At 40.1% G+C, this 16,029-nt stretch overlaps 2 protein-coding genes across 7 annotated transcripts; both read left to right on the forward strand.

Annotated features, from left to right (window-relative positions):
* Positions 1-690: 690 nt before the first annotated feature.
* Positions 691-8,258, forward strand: glrx2 (glutaredoxin 2). Of its 6 annotated transcripts, none has more exons than XM_050055912.1 (4): positions 691-748; positions 2,013-2,073; positions 5,080-5,256; positions 7,333-8,258. In XM_050055912.1, exons 2-4 carry the CDS (start codon positions 2,014-2,016, stop codon positions 7,495-7,497), a joined length of 402 nt encoding a protein of 133 aa, XP_049911869.1. In that variant the 5' UTR covers positions 691-748; position 2,013; the 3' UTR covers positions 7,498-8,258. The 6 variants fall into 6 exon arrangements, with proteins under 6 accessions (XP_049911869.1, XP_049911870.1, XP_049911865.1 ...); XM_050055913.1 differs by having other exon boundaries at positions 735-760; XM_050055908.1 differs by lacking the exon at positions 691-748 and adding an exon at positions 767-960.
* Positions 8,259-8,536: 278 nt separating this feature from the next.
* On the forward strand, positions 8,537-16,029 carry uchl5 (ubiquitin carboxyl-terminal hydrolase L5). Its single transcript, XM_050055903.1, has 11 exons — positions 8,537-8,738; positions 9,215-9,278; positions 9,357-9,462; positions 10,718-10,843; positions 11,627-11,688; positions 12,063-12,193; positions 12,444-12,507; positions 12,644-12,746; positions 14,706-14,819; positions 15,082-15,180; positions 15,655-16,029. The coding sequence occupies exons 1-11, from the start codon at positions 8,663-8,665 to the stop codon at positions 15,697-15,699; spliced, it is 990 nt and encodes a 329-aa protein (XP_049911860.1). The 5' UTR covers positions 8,537-8,662; the 3' UTR covers positions 15,700-16,029.

The raw sequence follows: 16,029 nt of genomic DNA on the forward strand, positions 1-16,029 counted from the left end.
TGCTCTGATGATGATGCAAATGCACAATGTGTATTATTTGATATATCTGGGTGAAGAAGATTGTTAAGATAAATGATAGAGTGTGAGGTGAAACTGAATCTTTCATATAGACACTCCTCCGGGAAAGATAAGACATCCAAACGGGGTGTAATCACCATCTCCTTACGCAACAGCCTCTGAATAAACTGTGCCTTTTAATGTCCACGACTTTATTCACACGCCATAGGACATGCCATGTCTCTCCTTCCTGCTACACGCTCGGGCAATCAGCCTATGTTGCCATAGTAACTGACTCAGGGTTATGCTGATGCTGAACTGGCTAGAGTTTCCCTCATCTCAGGCTCAACATACTCAAGAGTTTTCACAAATCCTGCTTTCTGAAATAGGGCCCTGTTGGGTGGATTATCTTGAACAAGAAACCACTCACCTACGCAGATTTTAACAAATGTAGTCCTACAACCTAAATTTAAGAGAAATTTGTTAATATAGATCTTTAACTTAAACTTAAATTTGGAACTAAAACAAACGTGTTGCGTTTAAATGTTCAGTTCTGGTACAGAGCCAATAAAATGAATGAATAAAATCAGAGCCTGTTGCTGTGTGTTTGGACGACATTTTGATGCGTTATCAAAAAGATTTGGGTTATTTATGAGATTGTAGTCCCGTTTGAAACTCCTCCTCCATATTTGTAGGGGCGTTACGTTCAAACTGCGTCTTGCGTCAGAAACTACTTCCGGTGACACGTAAGGTAGGCTTTTAGGTATAAACAGTGTAAATAAGGGGCTAAAGCACGCGTACAGTAACAGCCAGGGGACGTGCATGATATCAGACCTGTTCGTACTCTAACTGCATGTTTCATCCAGGCCAACAGCTCGATTATTTTTTAGCCGTGTTTTCTTTTATCACCATGTTTGCTCGAGCAGGATGTCTCCCCAGGTTGGCATGGACCGGCTGCCGAAGGTCATTCTCGCTAGCTTGACTATAATAATAGCCGGTAGCTTAGTTACTAATAAATTCACAATAGGACATTATATAAGAAAGCAACGCGACGACAACGTTAACATTAATTAGTGGTACAACATAGCGAGTCATAATTTTCGGTTCACAGGAATTTAAAAGGCTGAGCTATCTTAGCGAGTCCATTCACTGCCTCGTGCACAACGTAACGTTAACGTTGCGAAACAAAAAATGTTACACAACATTCTGGATTTTATCTATTTAAAAGCGCCTAACACAAATATATTGTGACGTTTATGATTTAATACATCCCTCTGGTAAATTCGGCATGCATGTGATCCATTAATAATCTAGTATTTCATCAACATTCCATCTTTTATGATTTGCATGCCTGTTGTCAGCGTTAGCTAACGCTACCTTCGTTATCTTTAACCTGCTGCTCTGTGGTAGGCGGTAGTAAAGCAGTTACAAACATTTGGATTTAACTGAAACAAGTACTGTAAGAGGTATCAAGTGTATGCCGAATTGTCAGTGAGTTGCTCATTTTTCTTTCAACATTTACATTTATGTTTCACGAAGTTCTGTTCGTTTTCAAATTAGCGTGCCGTTTTGATTTAGCCAGATTTTTAATGGAGTTTGGTTTGTCGCATGCCCACATGAAATCTGAGCCAATTACAAGCATGTGTATTTCTAATCCTGGATTAACTGGCACATAAACCTTACTGCGGTTGTAGATCAGGCGTCAGACGGAGTAAAAAGAGGGCGATTTGAGACGTAGTAAAATCATTAGCTGCGACTATTACAATGGGCATTTCTAGACCAGCAGTTGTTCTCCAGTTGGATATTATATTAATGCTTATTATTGGCCTTCAGTTCGTCTCATCCCGTGATATCTTCACGTTTCTAAGGTTATTGCATGGACCTGGCCATACTAGGTTGTGTCAGTCCTTGTAGTGTGTGTTGGTTAGATTCCAGGTGGTTGAAATGTAAGTTACAACAGTTGAACAAAGGCTTTAAGTACTGTATGCTCCAATATTGTGATTTGTCTTTTTCAGAATGGGGAACTTTACATCGGCCACATCTCTGTCCAGCACATCCTGTGCACAGTATGTTCAGGTTAGTAGATCTGTTACAGTCAACTTGTTAAACATTTTGGTTCAGCAGCGTGCTGTGGATCTCTGTACAGCCTAGTTTAAATTGTTTGTGTCTGATACATTTGGCATTAAAGGAAAATAGTTAAGTTTCAGTTATGTCTGGAGATGCATCTCTAAAGGTCTACCTTCTAGTGTTTCCTACAGTCCACCAGCATTATTTGAGGCTTTTAAGTCAATTATGTAAAAAACCTGTCACGAAATGGACCCCACAGTTCACTCACTGACTAAATATTAACCATGAAAAGACTTAAAGGCGAAGTGCGGTATTTTGCACTTTGAGCCCCATTTCTGGGTTGTTTATGATGAAACAGAGTGGTTAAGACCAAAATTTTGATGATTGCTCCTTTTCAGAGAATTAAGCTTTCCCCTTCCTGGCTTAACACTGCTACCTATGGCCATGTGTGAACCTGTCCTAAAACCACCCTAAACATTTGTTTTCAAAGCCATGAAACTCATGTGGTGTTCGTTGATTTTCTGACATAAAAATCATAGCAAACTGTGGTTTCCATCCGTGTTTTCGCTTTTCATCTTGATTGTGGAACTATTTTTTCAGCTGTCTCAGACCCGTGTGTAAACTTCCGCTTGATCGCTTGTTTGACCCTGAAGCATTATACACTCCAGCCCACTTGATGGCGATAATGTTCCTTTACGTGGGTGTCGCCAACCGGCAGGAAAACATTGCAATAGGCTCGTTTGAGATGAACCGCGCCTCGCCTGGAAAGTAGACGAGAGCAGGCGGCTGTAGCGGGGGGCGGTGACAAAAAGCCGCGGTGAAGTCGGACAGTTTCCAGCAGCCTTCAGTCCGTACAGGAAGTCACAGACACACTAACATCCTGTCTGGAATGATGTCAATTCATTAAAAAAGTGATCAGACCCATTTATCAGTTTGTTTTCAGTCTCCAGTTGTTTTAATTATGATAGATTCATTTATTAAAATGCTTTACAGGTGATCTGTAGTTTATGTTAATGGTTTATCCTCCATTTGACATGAATTCTCCTGTAAATTAGCATCATATCAGTTTGACCTGTCCCCTCAACTACACAGGCTGAATACACTGTGTTTGACTATAAGGTTCATATTTTATACAAGACAACAGCTTTCATTAAGGTTCAGTCAGATACAGTCAGGGCTTCACATCTGTACACGTTATTTTAAGAATCCTCACATCCCACTGACCACAAGTCTCTGTGTTGCTAAATACTTCAATAATTAAACCGTCCAATATTAATATAGTACAGTAGACTCTGTATAGTTTATGATGAATGTATTCAGTCTCTGACAACTAAACTTCACCATCAGTCACACAACATGTTTTCTGTTCACAGAATAAACCTTCAGATCAGACAAATACAATCTTAATCTCTAAAATTCAACAAAAATTAGTAGTTTATCTAAAACGTCATATTGTTGAGTCGACATCTGAACCAATGAGCTGTTAGATCAGGTGAGACCCAGGCGGTGCAGTCGGTGGAGAGCAACTGCAGCGCCTGGCTCTAAAAACTGCGGCCGCCTCGCTCTTGCGGTTTTATCGCCGTCCACTTTTGTAATACGTCAGAGCAAGTCGGGATGAAGTCGGACACAAAACTAACCGGCATGCGTTGTGCGCCAGTCGCCGGTGATCGAATCTGCACAGGTCTGGCTCATCTCGAACGAACCTAATGTAATGGGACACAGAAAAGAAGCAGATGAAGAAGGTTGGCGTTGTGTTCAAAGGCATCGTACTGCAAAGGTTGTTTACAAGCGAGTAATCCATTGTGCAGTTGTTTAAACTTATTACACAACTTTTTCGTTCGTTCAGCTAAAAGACTACAGTGACTTAGGGCTGGGCTATATGGCCTAAAAAAAAAATCTTCGTTTTTTTTCACAACAAATCCGATTCACGATTTAAATTAATTTTCCCCCTCTACATAAAATCAATTTTCAGAAAAATATCTGCGGCCTGGTAGCATGTACCTGGGCTCCAAATCTTTCAGCATGTGAATAAAACCCGGCTTTTCCACAGTAAATATGGGCACCATATCTCTTGCAAGATACATCGCGACTGCATCCTTGATCGCTTTCCACTGGGCCCCTTTCTCATCATACGGCAGTGTTTCCCCTACCATTATATTGTTTGAGGTGCTGCAGTAAATTGGTAGTACTGCTTCCTTGGGTAGCAACAGCCTTCAAACACACTTTGCAGCGGGGTGCTGTCTATTCTGTGTCTGACGCCACAAAACCGAACTCGTTTCCTTTCTTGGGAACGAGTTCTTCCCCGCTCGCTGCCATGATGTTTGTGTATCAAGCGTGCAGGGGGGAGGGGTGAGCCCACTCTGAACTACGGGAGCCCAGCGGGGAGCGTCGGTGGTGGATGTTAAAGAGAAACTCGATTTTCATTAAATCGGTGGTGGATGTTAAAGAGAAACTCGATTTTCATTAAAACAAATCGACCTAAACTACAAATTCAGATTAATCGATAAAATCGATTTATCGCCCAGCCCTACAGTGACAACAACCTTGTCACCCCCCTTTCCAATTCCTTTGGCGGATTACTACCAACGTACAATGAGGCTTCCTATAGAAAATCAATGGATTAGACAAAATGTCAAATAAATCATCACTGAAACCACAGTTTGCTTCGATTTGTACATCAACAAACACCACTGACCACTTGGTGAGTTTCATGGCTTTGAAAACAAACGTTTAAGGTGGTTTTAGGACAGATTTACACATGGCCATAGGCAGCAGGGGGAAGCCAAATTCTCCGAAAAGGAGCAATTGTCAAAATTTTGGTCTTAACCACTGTATTTCATCATAAACCAGAAATGGGGCTCAAAGTGTAAAATACCGGACTTCTCCTTTAATAAAAACGCAGAATCAAGTTTCCTTTCATCTTTGCCCAGCAACTCATTTGACATCTGGTATGTGCGGTCTATTTCTGTGTTCTACTGATATTAAATTATATGTTATTTTTGCCTGACCTTTCAGGAGGTGGTATCACAGAACTGTGTCGTGATATTTTCCAAGACCACTTGTCCTTATTGCAAAATGGCCAAGAATGTGTTCAATGAAATTGGTGCGACGTACAAAGTGATTGAACTGGATGAGCACAATGACGGGAGGAGACTGCAAGAGGCCTTAGCTCAGATGACGGGAGCCAGAACGGTAAGAGCCTCATGTTGTATTTTGGGATCGGAATTTGAAATAACTTGTTATTTCAGCATCTATTTAAAAAATATATATATATCAAAACATGCATATCTGACAGCTTGTTTGTTCTGGCAGCTCTGCATTTAAGTTAAATTTAGAGTGACTGGACTAGTGTTTTGTTTGGGCTGTGGCCAAGAATTAGGACTTTATCTTGGTTCAAAATAGCTGCATCTGAGTCAAGATAAGGATCAGAGCGAGCTGCATCTTTGACGGACTGTAGTCTTAAATCATAGCATATATGGAAATAACATTTTTGAAAGTAATAATTATTAGAATATTTTGTATCAGACTAAAAAGACATAGGTACAAGACCATATTTAGAGAAAGGTCACTCATACATTAAGTCTGTTTCATTGCTTAGACAACTGAATGTTGTTAATGAGTTTTGGAAGCTAAAATAGGCACAGATCAACGTTAATTTCTGATTGTGTTTTTGGTGGAATTATATATACATTTCTAAAACAGTATTTCTTTAAATGTTGATTTTAGAACACAGTAATTAAATGATGAGTAAAATGGGTAAAATAACTTTTTGTAAAGCACTCTTTACAGACTGGTTGGCACAGGACAGCAAATTTTTTATAGACAGGCATTTGAAATTAGAGAATTACGGATCAAGTTTTTTTTGACGATCCAATCTGAATCCGTCAGAGGTACGCTATGCAGGAATAGTCAATCACACTTTGTAAATACAGCATTCAAACTTAGCTCCTCCTCCCTCCACTAGGAACGTTACATTTGTTGTGATGGAAAAGCCGATACTTAAGCAAGCTAACTGAGCTAACCACTGGACCCACCTATCCAACAGAAAACAGGCCGATTTCGGTCACTCCTCATCCCCATCCTGTCCTTTGGCGTGAAAGTGAAAACCAAACCCAGATTTACTCTTGCTTTGGATCAAGCTTTAAACACTTTACCTCAAAATATTTGTGTTTTTCCTGCACTGTGTCTGTGATTTTCATAGCTTCCTCTTTGATGTGGGGTGCTTTATGTCCAATTACCACCTTTTTATGAAGTCCTGACCTCACCTCAACATGCGCTGTTTTGGACTCGGGGCTACATGCCCAGAAACATCCGGAGCACAGCAAAATTAGAGGAAAATAAGAAAATACAGGCAGAGAGCAGAGTCTCTGCAGGTAAATATTTTGCCACAGATTTCTTGGGGGTCATAAGTGATGATTGGTGATTGCGATGATTACTTTTGTATGTGTCTATAGATTGCTTTTTAGGAAAATCTTGCATAGTATACCTTTGACTTTGGATATCGGCCAGTAACAATCAGAGTCCAATACTTTTTTTTTTACCTAAATGCTTATGTTAAATATCAGTTCAATATGTGTCTTATTGTCATGGGCTACCTGATCCAGATACTGAAGCTCCTGATTCAAACGTATTTAATTGATAAGTGTATATATGGATATGATAGGAATGGATAAAAGGTAAACTGAGGATATGTGACACCTGAAGTTGACATGACACATGACAGAAGATGTATCGCTCTGTTGGAGTTGTGGGAACAACAGAAACACTCAGTCCACTGGCAGTTGTAAAGTGGTGTGATAAGAGTGGAGGTTGTTCCCTTACAAATTATCTTTTGCAGTCACACACTTGCAAAAAGTTCTCGAACTAGACAGCAGACAAGTTGAATTTTGGCCTGCCTTCAAGTTATACTTAGGGAATTAACACTAATTATCTACAGCTAATATGACCGCCCTCCGTTTGTAATTTTAACTGGTGAAAGTGACGGCTAAACCTGAGAAGCTAGCTGCATGTTTTGTACACTGCTCCTTGTTAACAAGAGGAAAGACTGAAGTTGGTGCTTACAACAAAGTAATTTCTAAAAAGAAGGTTTTCAATGCTGAACGCCTCGGGCAGCTTGTAGTGCTATGGCTGGATGGAGTGGAAGCCAGAGGGAGCTGCTTCAGGATGTCAGCTGCCTCATGAAGCTTAAACTGTTAAAGACATAACACTGCACTAAACCCCTTTTCTGTTTTTTTAAGTCCTAATGTTATGACATGATTTTGTGTTCAGGTCCCCAGAGTCTTCATTAATGGAAACTGCATCGGGGGTGGCTCGGATACCAAACAGCTCCATCAGCAGGGAAAGTTGCTGCCCCTGATTGAAGAGTGCGCTACCTGCTGTGCTGGGACCAGCGCCGACGGCTCGGGCAGCGGACAGTTTGCGTCTGCTAAATGACTAACCGTTCTTGTAGTGTTTTTTAATCCTGTATTTATTAAATCTTTGCTCGACCTAGTGCTACAAGTCTTACACTGCTTGAGCATGACAATGTTATTTATTTATCAAAGTGCACTGGATACTTGATGTTAGCCTATATACATTTTCATCCAGGGATGTACAGTATTATTGTTATTAAAGCTGCCGTCTTTTAAACAAAACCTGTGAATAGTGGAAATACCTCTCATCTGCATGGATGTTTTATTGAAGATTGATACAGTCATCAAAAAGCACGGTCACTCCAAACATCAAGCACCATCGAGCTGTGAACATCATTCATCCGTGAAGTACTGACAGTCTGACTCAATGCTCATCTTCTCTGAGTTTAGTTGAGGTCATTCTTCTTGTTAAATTGAAAGAATTACAGATTTTTGTGATTGATGATCAGCACATTTATTTGAACAATGCATAAAATAGAGAAATGTTAGTTATCTGCATAGACTGTAAAATCTATGATGTAATCATTTTGTATTGTTTTTACATGCTTGTGGAAACATTTTCTATGTCAACGCATCTGGGATTTTAGGAAGGACTGTTTGTCTCTTAATTTCTTTTATATTAGATAAATGGTTGGTTAGTGTATGAACAGCCTAGTGAATCACGGTATTGGTCATTGTTATGAATATGAAGAGTAATGGGCGTATGTATAACGGCTGATTTTAAATGTTTTCTTAATGCCTTGAATGTGTATTTATCATTATTAATAAATATGAATGAAAGTCCATCAGCCTCTGGCATTGCGTTTTTTTGCAGAGGGGTGCTTCATTTGTCACCCCGCTCGTCATGGGCGGGCGGGTACTTGTTATAGTTAACGAGAAGGGACATTTTATTTCTGTAAGGTCTATATTTTGAGTTTTCTCTCTATTAATGCAGATACATACACATTCCCAAAATTATACTTGTCGCCAATGTTTTGAAATCATTTTTGTCAAAAATTTGTTGCTGTGTGACGGTATACGCTTTAAAATCAATCGCGCGCACCCAGACTGCCCACATTGCACCGCATCACGGTGAGGTCACTCCAGTGCTTCAGTGAAATTAGCTTGACTAGCGGGTGCAGTGCTAAGCTAGGATATTAACATCTTCTGTATGTGCACTGTAGGTTGAATAAACAACATAGTGAAGAATGTCCGGAAGCGCAGGAGAGTGGTGTTTGATGGAGAGTGACCCCGGCGTGTTCACAGAACTAATAAAGGGTTTTGGTGAGTGACTTAACGTTAGCTGCTCGTTCAGTGTAACGTAACGTGGCTATCCGACAGCGCTAGCAAGCTAGCTCCTTCAAAGCTAACGGTAACTTCGAAATTAGCTACCATTGATTTCCAATGCAAAAATAACACTAATGCTATGAGAGTGAACGCTAAACATTTTAGAAGCAATGGACTCTCAACAGCCATATACACTCTGCATTCTGTAGGAAAATGCATGTAATAATTGGACAGCCTAAGCTAACTTAATTAGGCAAGCTAACTAGCTAGCATTACTCAGCGTTCAAAACAACGGCGCGTGAAAACAAATCCTCACTCATGACTGACATTTGCTGTGTTTTGTTTTGGTATCAGCCCGTCACTGGAAAAGCTGCTCATTCACCTAACGTTTGTAAACCATCGGGTGTACTTTACTCACGTAATTACTACTACAAGTGCGAATGAATATTTGATGCTCTATTTGTCCTTGTCAGGTTGCAAAGGCGCCCAGGTTGAAGAAATATGGAGCATGGAGCCAGAGAACTTTGACAACCTGAAGTACGTTCATACCTGCAGCTTCATTATTACATACTCACTGTAACGACAGGCCTTGTTAATGCATCTGTTCTGTTTCAGACCAGTTCATGGGTTGATTTTCCTCTTCAAGTGGCAGCCAGGTGAGGAGCCAGCAGGATCAATTGTGCAGGATTCAAGGCTTGACCACATCTTCTTTGCAAAACAGGTATGTTTAGCTATGTCATGAAAAAAACATAAATATTGAGCCTTTTAATATTAGCAAGACATACTTATTATGCAGTTGTAATATAGATAACAAACAAGCCCATAGCCAAGAAAATGTCAGCCTGTGGGCCTGAATACACCTGAAAGTCTGAACCAAGGCCCACCAAGGTTTGCATTTCTGTTACACTGCATGCATTCGATCCATATTAGCGTTCGTTTCACATTGCAATTATGGGAGCACACCCTAGAACTATTAATGACATATGTCTGGCCATTATCTCCTACGTGAGCTGCATCACCCTATACTTGATATTGATTGGTTTGTACACAGGCTCTTCTGTCCTCTGGTATCCCCTCTTACTCATCCTCTCATAAAATTATTGTAAAGGTAGACATCTCCTCCTCTCCCCATTTGCTACAGTGGTTCATTTTGTTTTGTTGCGATGTTCATGGACAAACTGAAACCTACATTGTACATTTACTTGGCTGCTTTACTGTTAACTTCTCCTCTGCTCTGACTGCAACACCTATCTGCTCTGAGCGCACTCTCTCTGTCAATACACGCAATATTGGCTGTTTGCTCCCTACGTGGTCTGGGTGAGGTTGTACACCTGTAAGTTTGGTTCAGATCTAACTCAAAAGTCCAGAGCAAATGAGGAAGGTGTGAAAGGGCTCATTATCTACTTCAATGCATCTCATCTTAAACTTTGTCTCAGTTTATGCATGTGTGTTCTTGCAGATGCATTTGACTCAATATCTAACTGCTGAATTGTAGCTCCAAAGAAGGATCATAAACAAGAATAAAAAGTCTTCTCTGTATTCTGCCAATTAAGGGTGCATCAGATAGTAACTGCCCTGACCAGAACAAATGAGAAACCCAAGTGTAATTGTAAGACATTATTATCCATTGTGCAGAGTTGTTCAGCCAAATTGGATATTGAATGAGGTTAGGAATTGTTATGCTTCTTAATTGAGTGGGCTTATGACATTAAGCAGCCAGCCCACACAACAAAACGCAACAAAGTGCAGAGACGCTTCTCCTCGCTCTGATATACTTCTTTCTCAGTAAAGGAAGATCTGGCTCCATATGGACATAAGTATATTCTCCTGTCAGATTCAAAGAAATAAGCAATTGAAATTGGTAGCAAATTACATTGGGTGTATTGTGGTCACTTTTAGATACATATTGCGCTTTGATAAGGAGGTTCCTTTGCCTGTCCTCTCAATTCTTGTGAATTTTATCTGTGTGTTTTCAGGTCATTAACAACGCCTGTGCCACCCAAGCAATCGTCAGCGTTCTGCTCAACTGCTCCCATTCTGACATGTTGCTCGGAGACACACTGACAGAGTTCAGAGAGTTTTCACAGAGTTTTGACGCTGCTGTACGTTCATGGTATTTTTCTCTTGAATCCAAGAAACTGTGGGTTTTGTTTTGTTTTTAACATTTTTTCTATTTGGAATGGCATGCATTGAACCAGGAATTTATTTTCCTGCTTCCTACTTCCTAATATAGTGTACTGTTGGTGTGTTTGTTGACAACTCCGAACGTTCCCTTTTAACTTAAGTGACACCAGCATTTGGCTTGTAACTCTAATGACAAGTGATACATTATTCATTCAAAAAGAATGTTCAAACTGCTTTCCCTCTGGGAGCAGTAATTTATTACACAGCCTGCTACAGTAATTTCCACTTCCATCTCTAACACTGACAGTTTTATCCTCTTACCTTCAAAACCATGATGACTCAGTTGTCTGTCCCACAAACGTTCAAAAGAAGCAGGTTGAACTGATTTATGATGCTCCACTTCTCCTTTGATTTGAAAAAGCTCAAAGTAGAGAGACGTTTTTTCCTGGACTTTGTGTTATTTTTATTTATTTATTTTATTGTAAACTAGTTTAGAAATGGCAACAATTAATCGTGAGAGAAAACAAGCAGGACTGGAATCACTGTGTAGAAGAATCTGTATAATTATAGGTGTGACGGCAGCAAATTAGTCATTTATCTTAATTAGTGGCTTAATAATATTACTGAAACACTACTTTGATGCATGTAACTAGAAAAAGGAATGTATAATGAATGTATACAGCCTTCCATAACGCCGCTGCTTCTTTAAGACATGGGTTATACAGTCAGCATTATAATCCTGAACCTCCCGCTCTCCTCAGATGAAAGGTTTGGCTCTTAGCAACTCTGAAGTGATCCGACAAGTTCACAACAGCTTTGCCAGGTAAGCTCCTGCTCATATCATCTCCAGCTGGAGAAATTCTGTTTGATTGGCTTCATGTTATTTTTAGCTCCCTCATTCTAACTCTGTGAACACTGATTGGCCCATTTGTTGCTAATGCACCTGTCAGCTTTGGTGAAAAATGGCGAATGTGAGGATGGGTCATTTGTTGGTCATCCCAAAACTTTGCCAGTGCTGATTCTCATATGAAATAAACAGCAAATTAAAAAAAAGTTATGATTTTCTTGGAATAGAGTGCAAATGTACATCCCTACTTGTTTAATTGACACATTAATAACATCTACATCTGTTTGACTGATGCATGATAATTATCTTTCAATACTGATTTTATAATTGTGCGTTCTTTGTCGTTGCAGACAGCAAATGTTTGAATTTGATGCAAAGTCTTCAGCAAAGGACGAGGACGCCTTTCACTTTGTGAGCTATGTTCCTGTAAACGGCAGACTATACGAGCTGGACGGACTCCGAGAGGGACCAATTGACCTGGGTAAGCAGAAAAAACTTTTTTTTTTGTTTTTTTTTTTTTGTTATTGCTTTATGGTTTCACTGCCAAAATTGGCAGTTTAATGTTTAAAGTCCCTCGGCGCAAGATCCTGCTGCGTCCAGCTGAATTTCATCTTGTTGGCCACGGTCCATTTTTCCTAAAAACTGTCTGTTTTATGATGATGTACAGTGCAGTTACTGTATATGTGGACATCTGCAGGATTATTTGTTCCCGTCTATGTTTTTTTTACCAGGTGCCTGCAACCAGGACGACTGGATCAGCGCCGTCCGCCCAGTGATTGAGAAAAGAATACAAAAGTGAGCATATTTCTTTATTTTGTATTATTTTACAGTCACATTGTTTTGGCCAAATACTGCACTGTCTTTGATTTTCCTAACAGCATATCATTCTGTTCTTCCAAAAATTGTAAAATTGTATCGTTTCCGTCTTCAGGTACAGTGAAGGAGAGATCCGATTCAACCTAATGGCCATTGTGTCGGACAGAAAGATGATATACGAGAGGAAAATCGCAGAGCTCCAGACCCAGCTTACTGAGGTGAGTGGCAGCAAAAGAGCTCAACTCAGGGAAGACATGACAAAGAATAATGTATTCTTTTGCGATCTCCCCGTGAGGCTATACGTGGAATACATCAGATGTTAGCTTTGGGAAGGAAGAGATCATAACTACATTGTAGTATGTCATATTTGTCTGACACACATCATGCATCAGATACAAGTGCTCTGGTTTTGATGAAACCCAGTGTGATGATGATGCAGTCTGCCACTGAGCTGCAGCATTTAGATATTGACATGACTATAAATCATGGAGGTCCTGGAATATTATGAAAAGAGTTGACATTTATTTAGACCAAGAAAGTCAGGGAATCAGGTGTATTTTAAACAAGAAATCCATGACCATGTAGGATGGTTTTCAGCCCACCCATCTGTACTGGACATCATGACTGTCTGTCCCTTCAGAGAGGGTTGAAGGAGTAACTCCACCCAAAGCTTGATGTCCTTGTTTTATTGAGCTTTATCCTGGTTGAAAGGTGTAGTCTGTTTCTCTTCAGCCAGTTTGAGTTCTTGAAGTCTGGGAGGCGCTACAGAGTTCCTCTGGCTAAAGGGGCTTTTAAAAAGTCCTTTGTCCCCAGTGCTAATAGCATCCTTAACTCTACTAAGTGACTAAACCACAGATAATGACATGAACTGCTCTACCGTACTTTTATAGCACTGTATTTTATTTTATTTATTCATCTTTTCAAAATGTATCTATATGAATTTTTATCTTGTGTTTTGGCTTTGTTCATATTTTAGCTTTGTTATGTGTTATGTTATGCTACGTCCTGTATGTTGGTGAGCCAAAGACAATTTTCCACCGTAGTGGACAATAAAGATTTATTCTATTCTATTCTATTCACCTGATGTCACACCAGCGTCATTATTGGGTGTTGTCTGAAATGTACCCTGTTACACCTGTAACCAAACCACACCTAACAGTGTTGTCAAGGTAAACGGATCACACCCTAATGACACTGCCACATCACTGCAGCAAGGTGAAGCATTCAACCACTGGAGGTCAGCAAACACAAGGTTTAAGGTTTCACTTCAACAGTGCATTCATATTTAAGGAATGAGGTATTTCTGCCCGTTGCATTATATTAACTACTGCCTTATTTGGTTATTACTAATGAAACTGCACTACATTGAGTTTCCCATCGTACTAAAGATGGCCTCAGGTAAACTTCACACAGGTGTGACAAACCCAACTATCATGAGCTGCTAGAGTGTAAAGCTGTAGTTGGTAACTTCAATAAAAATAGCTTTTTGTCATATTTGCTCAAACTGTCACTATATCCTCACAGTGGTGCATGAGACAGAGAATCTGTGGGAAAAAAGCATGTTCCTTTTCCTCCTCGTACTGTTTCTGATGGCATTTGCAAGAATCCACGGCGGCTGAAGGAAAACAACCATCAGAGCCGAGGAGTCTCCAGCGTAGCTGTCAATCACTGCTGGTGAACTGCGATCAAACTGTCAAACTAGGCCGCGCTGATCAGATATGAATCAGGATTCTGTCACTACATTACTTATTTCTCACCTCGTATGTTTTCAGAAACATATTTTAGTGTAACATTTAGCTGTAAAATGAGAAAGTTTGTAACTCAGCCAGTGGGCTGTGCTTTTCTTTTTGGGAAGGTTATTTCCAACATGGCGGCAGGGTCACAGACTTACTCATTTTACAGCTAAGTGATACACCAGAATTTGTTTCTGAAAACATCTGAGGTGAGAGCTCTTCTGATCTTTTCTTTTGATCAGCGCTCCCAGTCTGTCAGTTTGATCGCAGTTCACCAGCAGTGAAAAAAAGCTTATTTTTAAATAAAAGTTACCAACTGTAGCTTTAATCAACATAAAAATCCTCATCACCAACTGTCCATCATCAGAGTGCTGAGTGCTTTTTCCAGCCAGACAAGTCAGAATATTTACTGGTTGTATATGAACCTTCTCCTTTTGTTCCCAGGATGAACCAATGGACACAGACCAGAGCAGCACGTTTCTTAGCTCCATCCAGTCAGAGATTGCCAAGTACCAGCTCCTTATCGAAGAAGAAAACCAGAAACTTAAAAGATATAAGGTGGGTTTCTTCTCAACATCATATTCCATACTATCTCATGTTGTATTTCATGTGATATAAATACTGTGAAATGGCTCATGAGACTACAGTGTGTTTCTTGTGGGAAAAAAAACCTTTTGAATAACCATGAGCATATTATGAATGTCGAGTGTGTGTTTACTGCAGCCACCTTCAAATGTAAGAGGTCTTTTTCATTTCCTTAGTAAACATCAGTCACAGCCAGATTTCCCCTCAGTTGTTGGATTTATGTGTTTTCTCACAGATTGAAAACATTCGGCGAAAGCACAACTACCTTCCTTTCATCATGGAGCTACTGAAGACACTGGCAGAGTACCAACAGTTAATACCTTTGGTGGAGAAGGTATTTTCTCTTCTTCCTGTGGCTCTCTTCAACGCTACTACGCTTTTTATGCATGCGTGTCTGGGGACACTTAAGTGCCTTGACATTTTGAAACGTCATTGAGTATTCCTCCTCATTATTTTTAATGGGATATCTTGTAGTTTTAGGGGACTCTGGGGAGTAAATAATGAAAGACTTTGGTCAGTGTGATGGGTCTCAAGAAACATAACCAGCCGACATAATGAAATTGCCAAGGCATTTCAGCTTCAGTGTTTATTCTGTCCACTAGAGGGCAAACGTAAGGTCTCATAAGCATGCCATGCTGAGTTCATGAATAAGACTTTAAAATTAATTTTGTTACGTTTAATAAAGTGCAGTAATTAGAATTAAATGTCTGCAGAGTGTGTGCCCAGATTTGGTATTCTGCAGTACTTCCTGTGTAAATTCTCCACAGTAATAAAAAATGTTTTTGGTTGTTTTTTTCCCTCTCGCTAGGCGAAGGAGAAACAGAGCGCCAAAAAAGCCCAGGAGGCCAAGTGAACAACAACAAGACACACTTGAACAGAGAAGCCTCTAATCACACACACGCATCCAGAACCCTACAGTCACTCTTCCATCACTGAGCCACACACAGATACTGTTTATCATCTGTCATATTGATATTAATGACCATGGATGGTGTGCGACACTTCTTCACTGTGGCACCCTGTGAACCATCCAGACATCAAGAACTGCACTGCAGGTGTAGCAGAGAGACTGTCCGGCAAAATGCGCTCTCTCCATGTGTCCATCAACTCTAATGCATGGTAGAAGGAAAGATGTGCTCAAATTATGTTCTGTCTTATTTTCATAATAAAATGTCTAGATGTT

This window comes from Epinephelus moara, chromosome 10 (genome assembly GCF_006386435.1).
Source record: "Epinephelus moara isolate mb chromosome 10, YSFRI_EMoa_1.0, whole genome shotgun sequence".
Lineage (NCBI taxonomy): Eukaryota > Metazoa > Chordata > Actinopteri > Perciformes > Serranidae > Epinephelus > Epinephelus moara.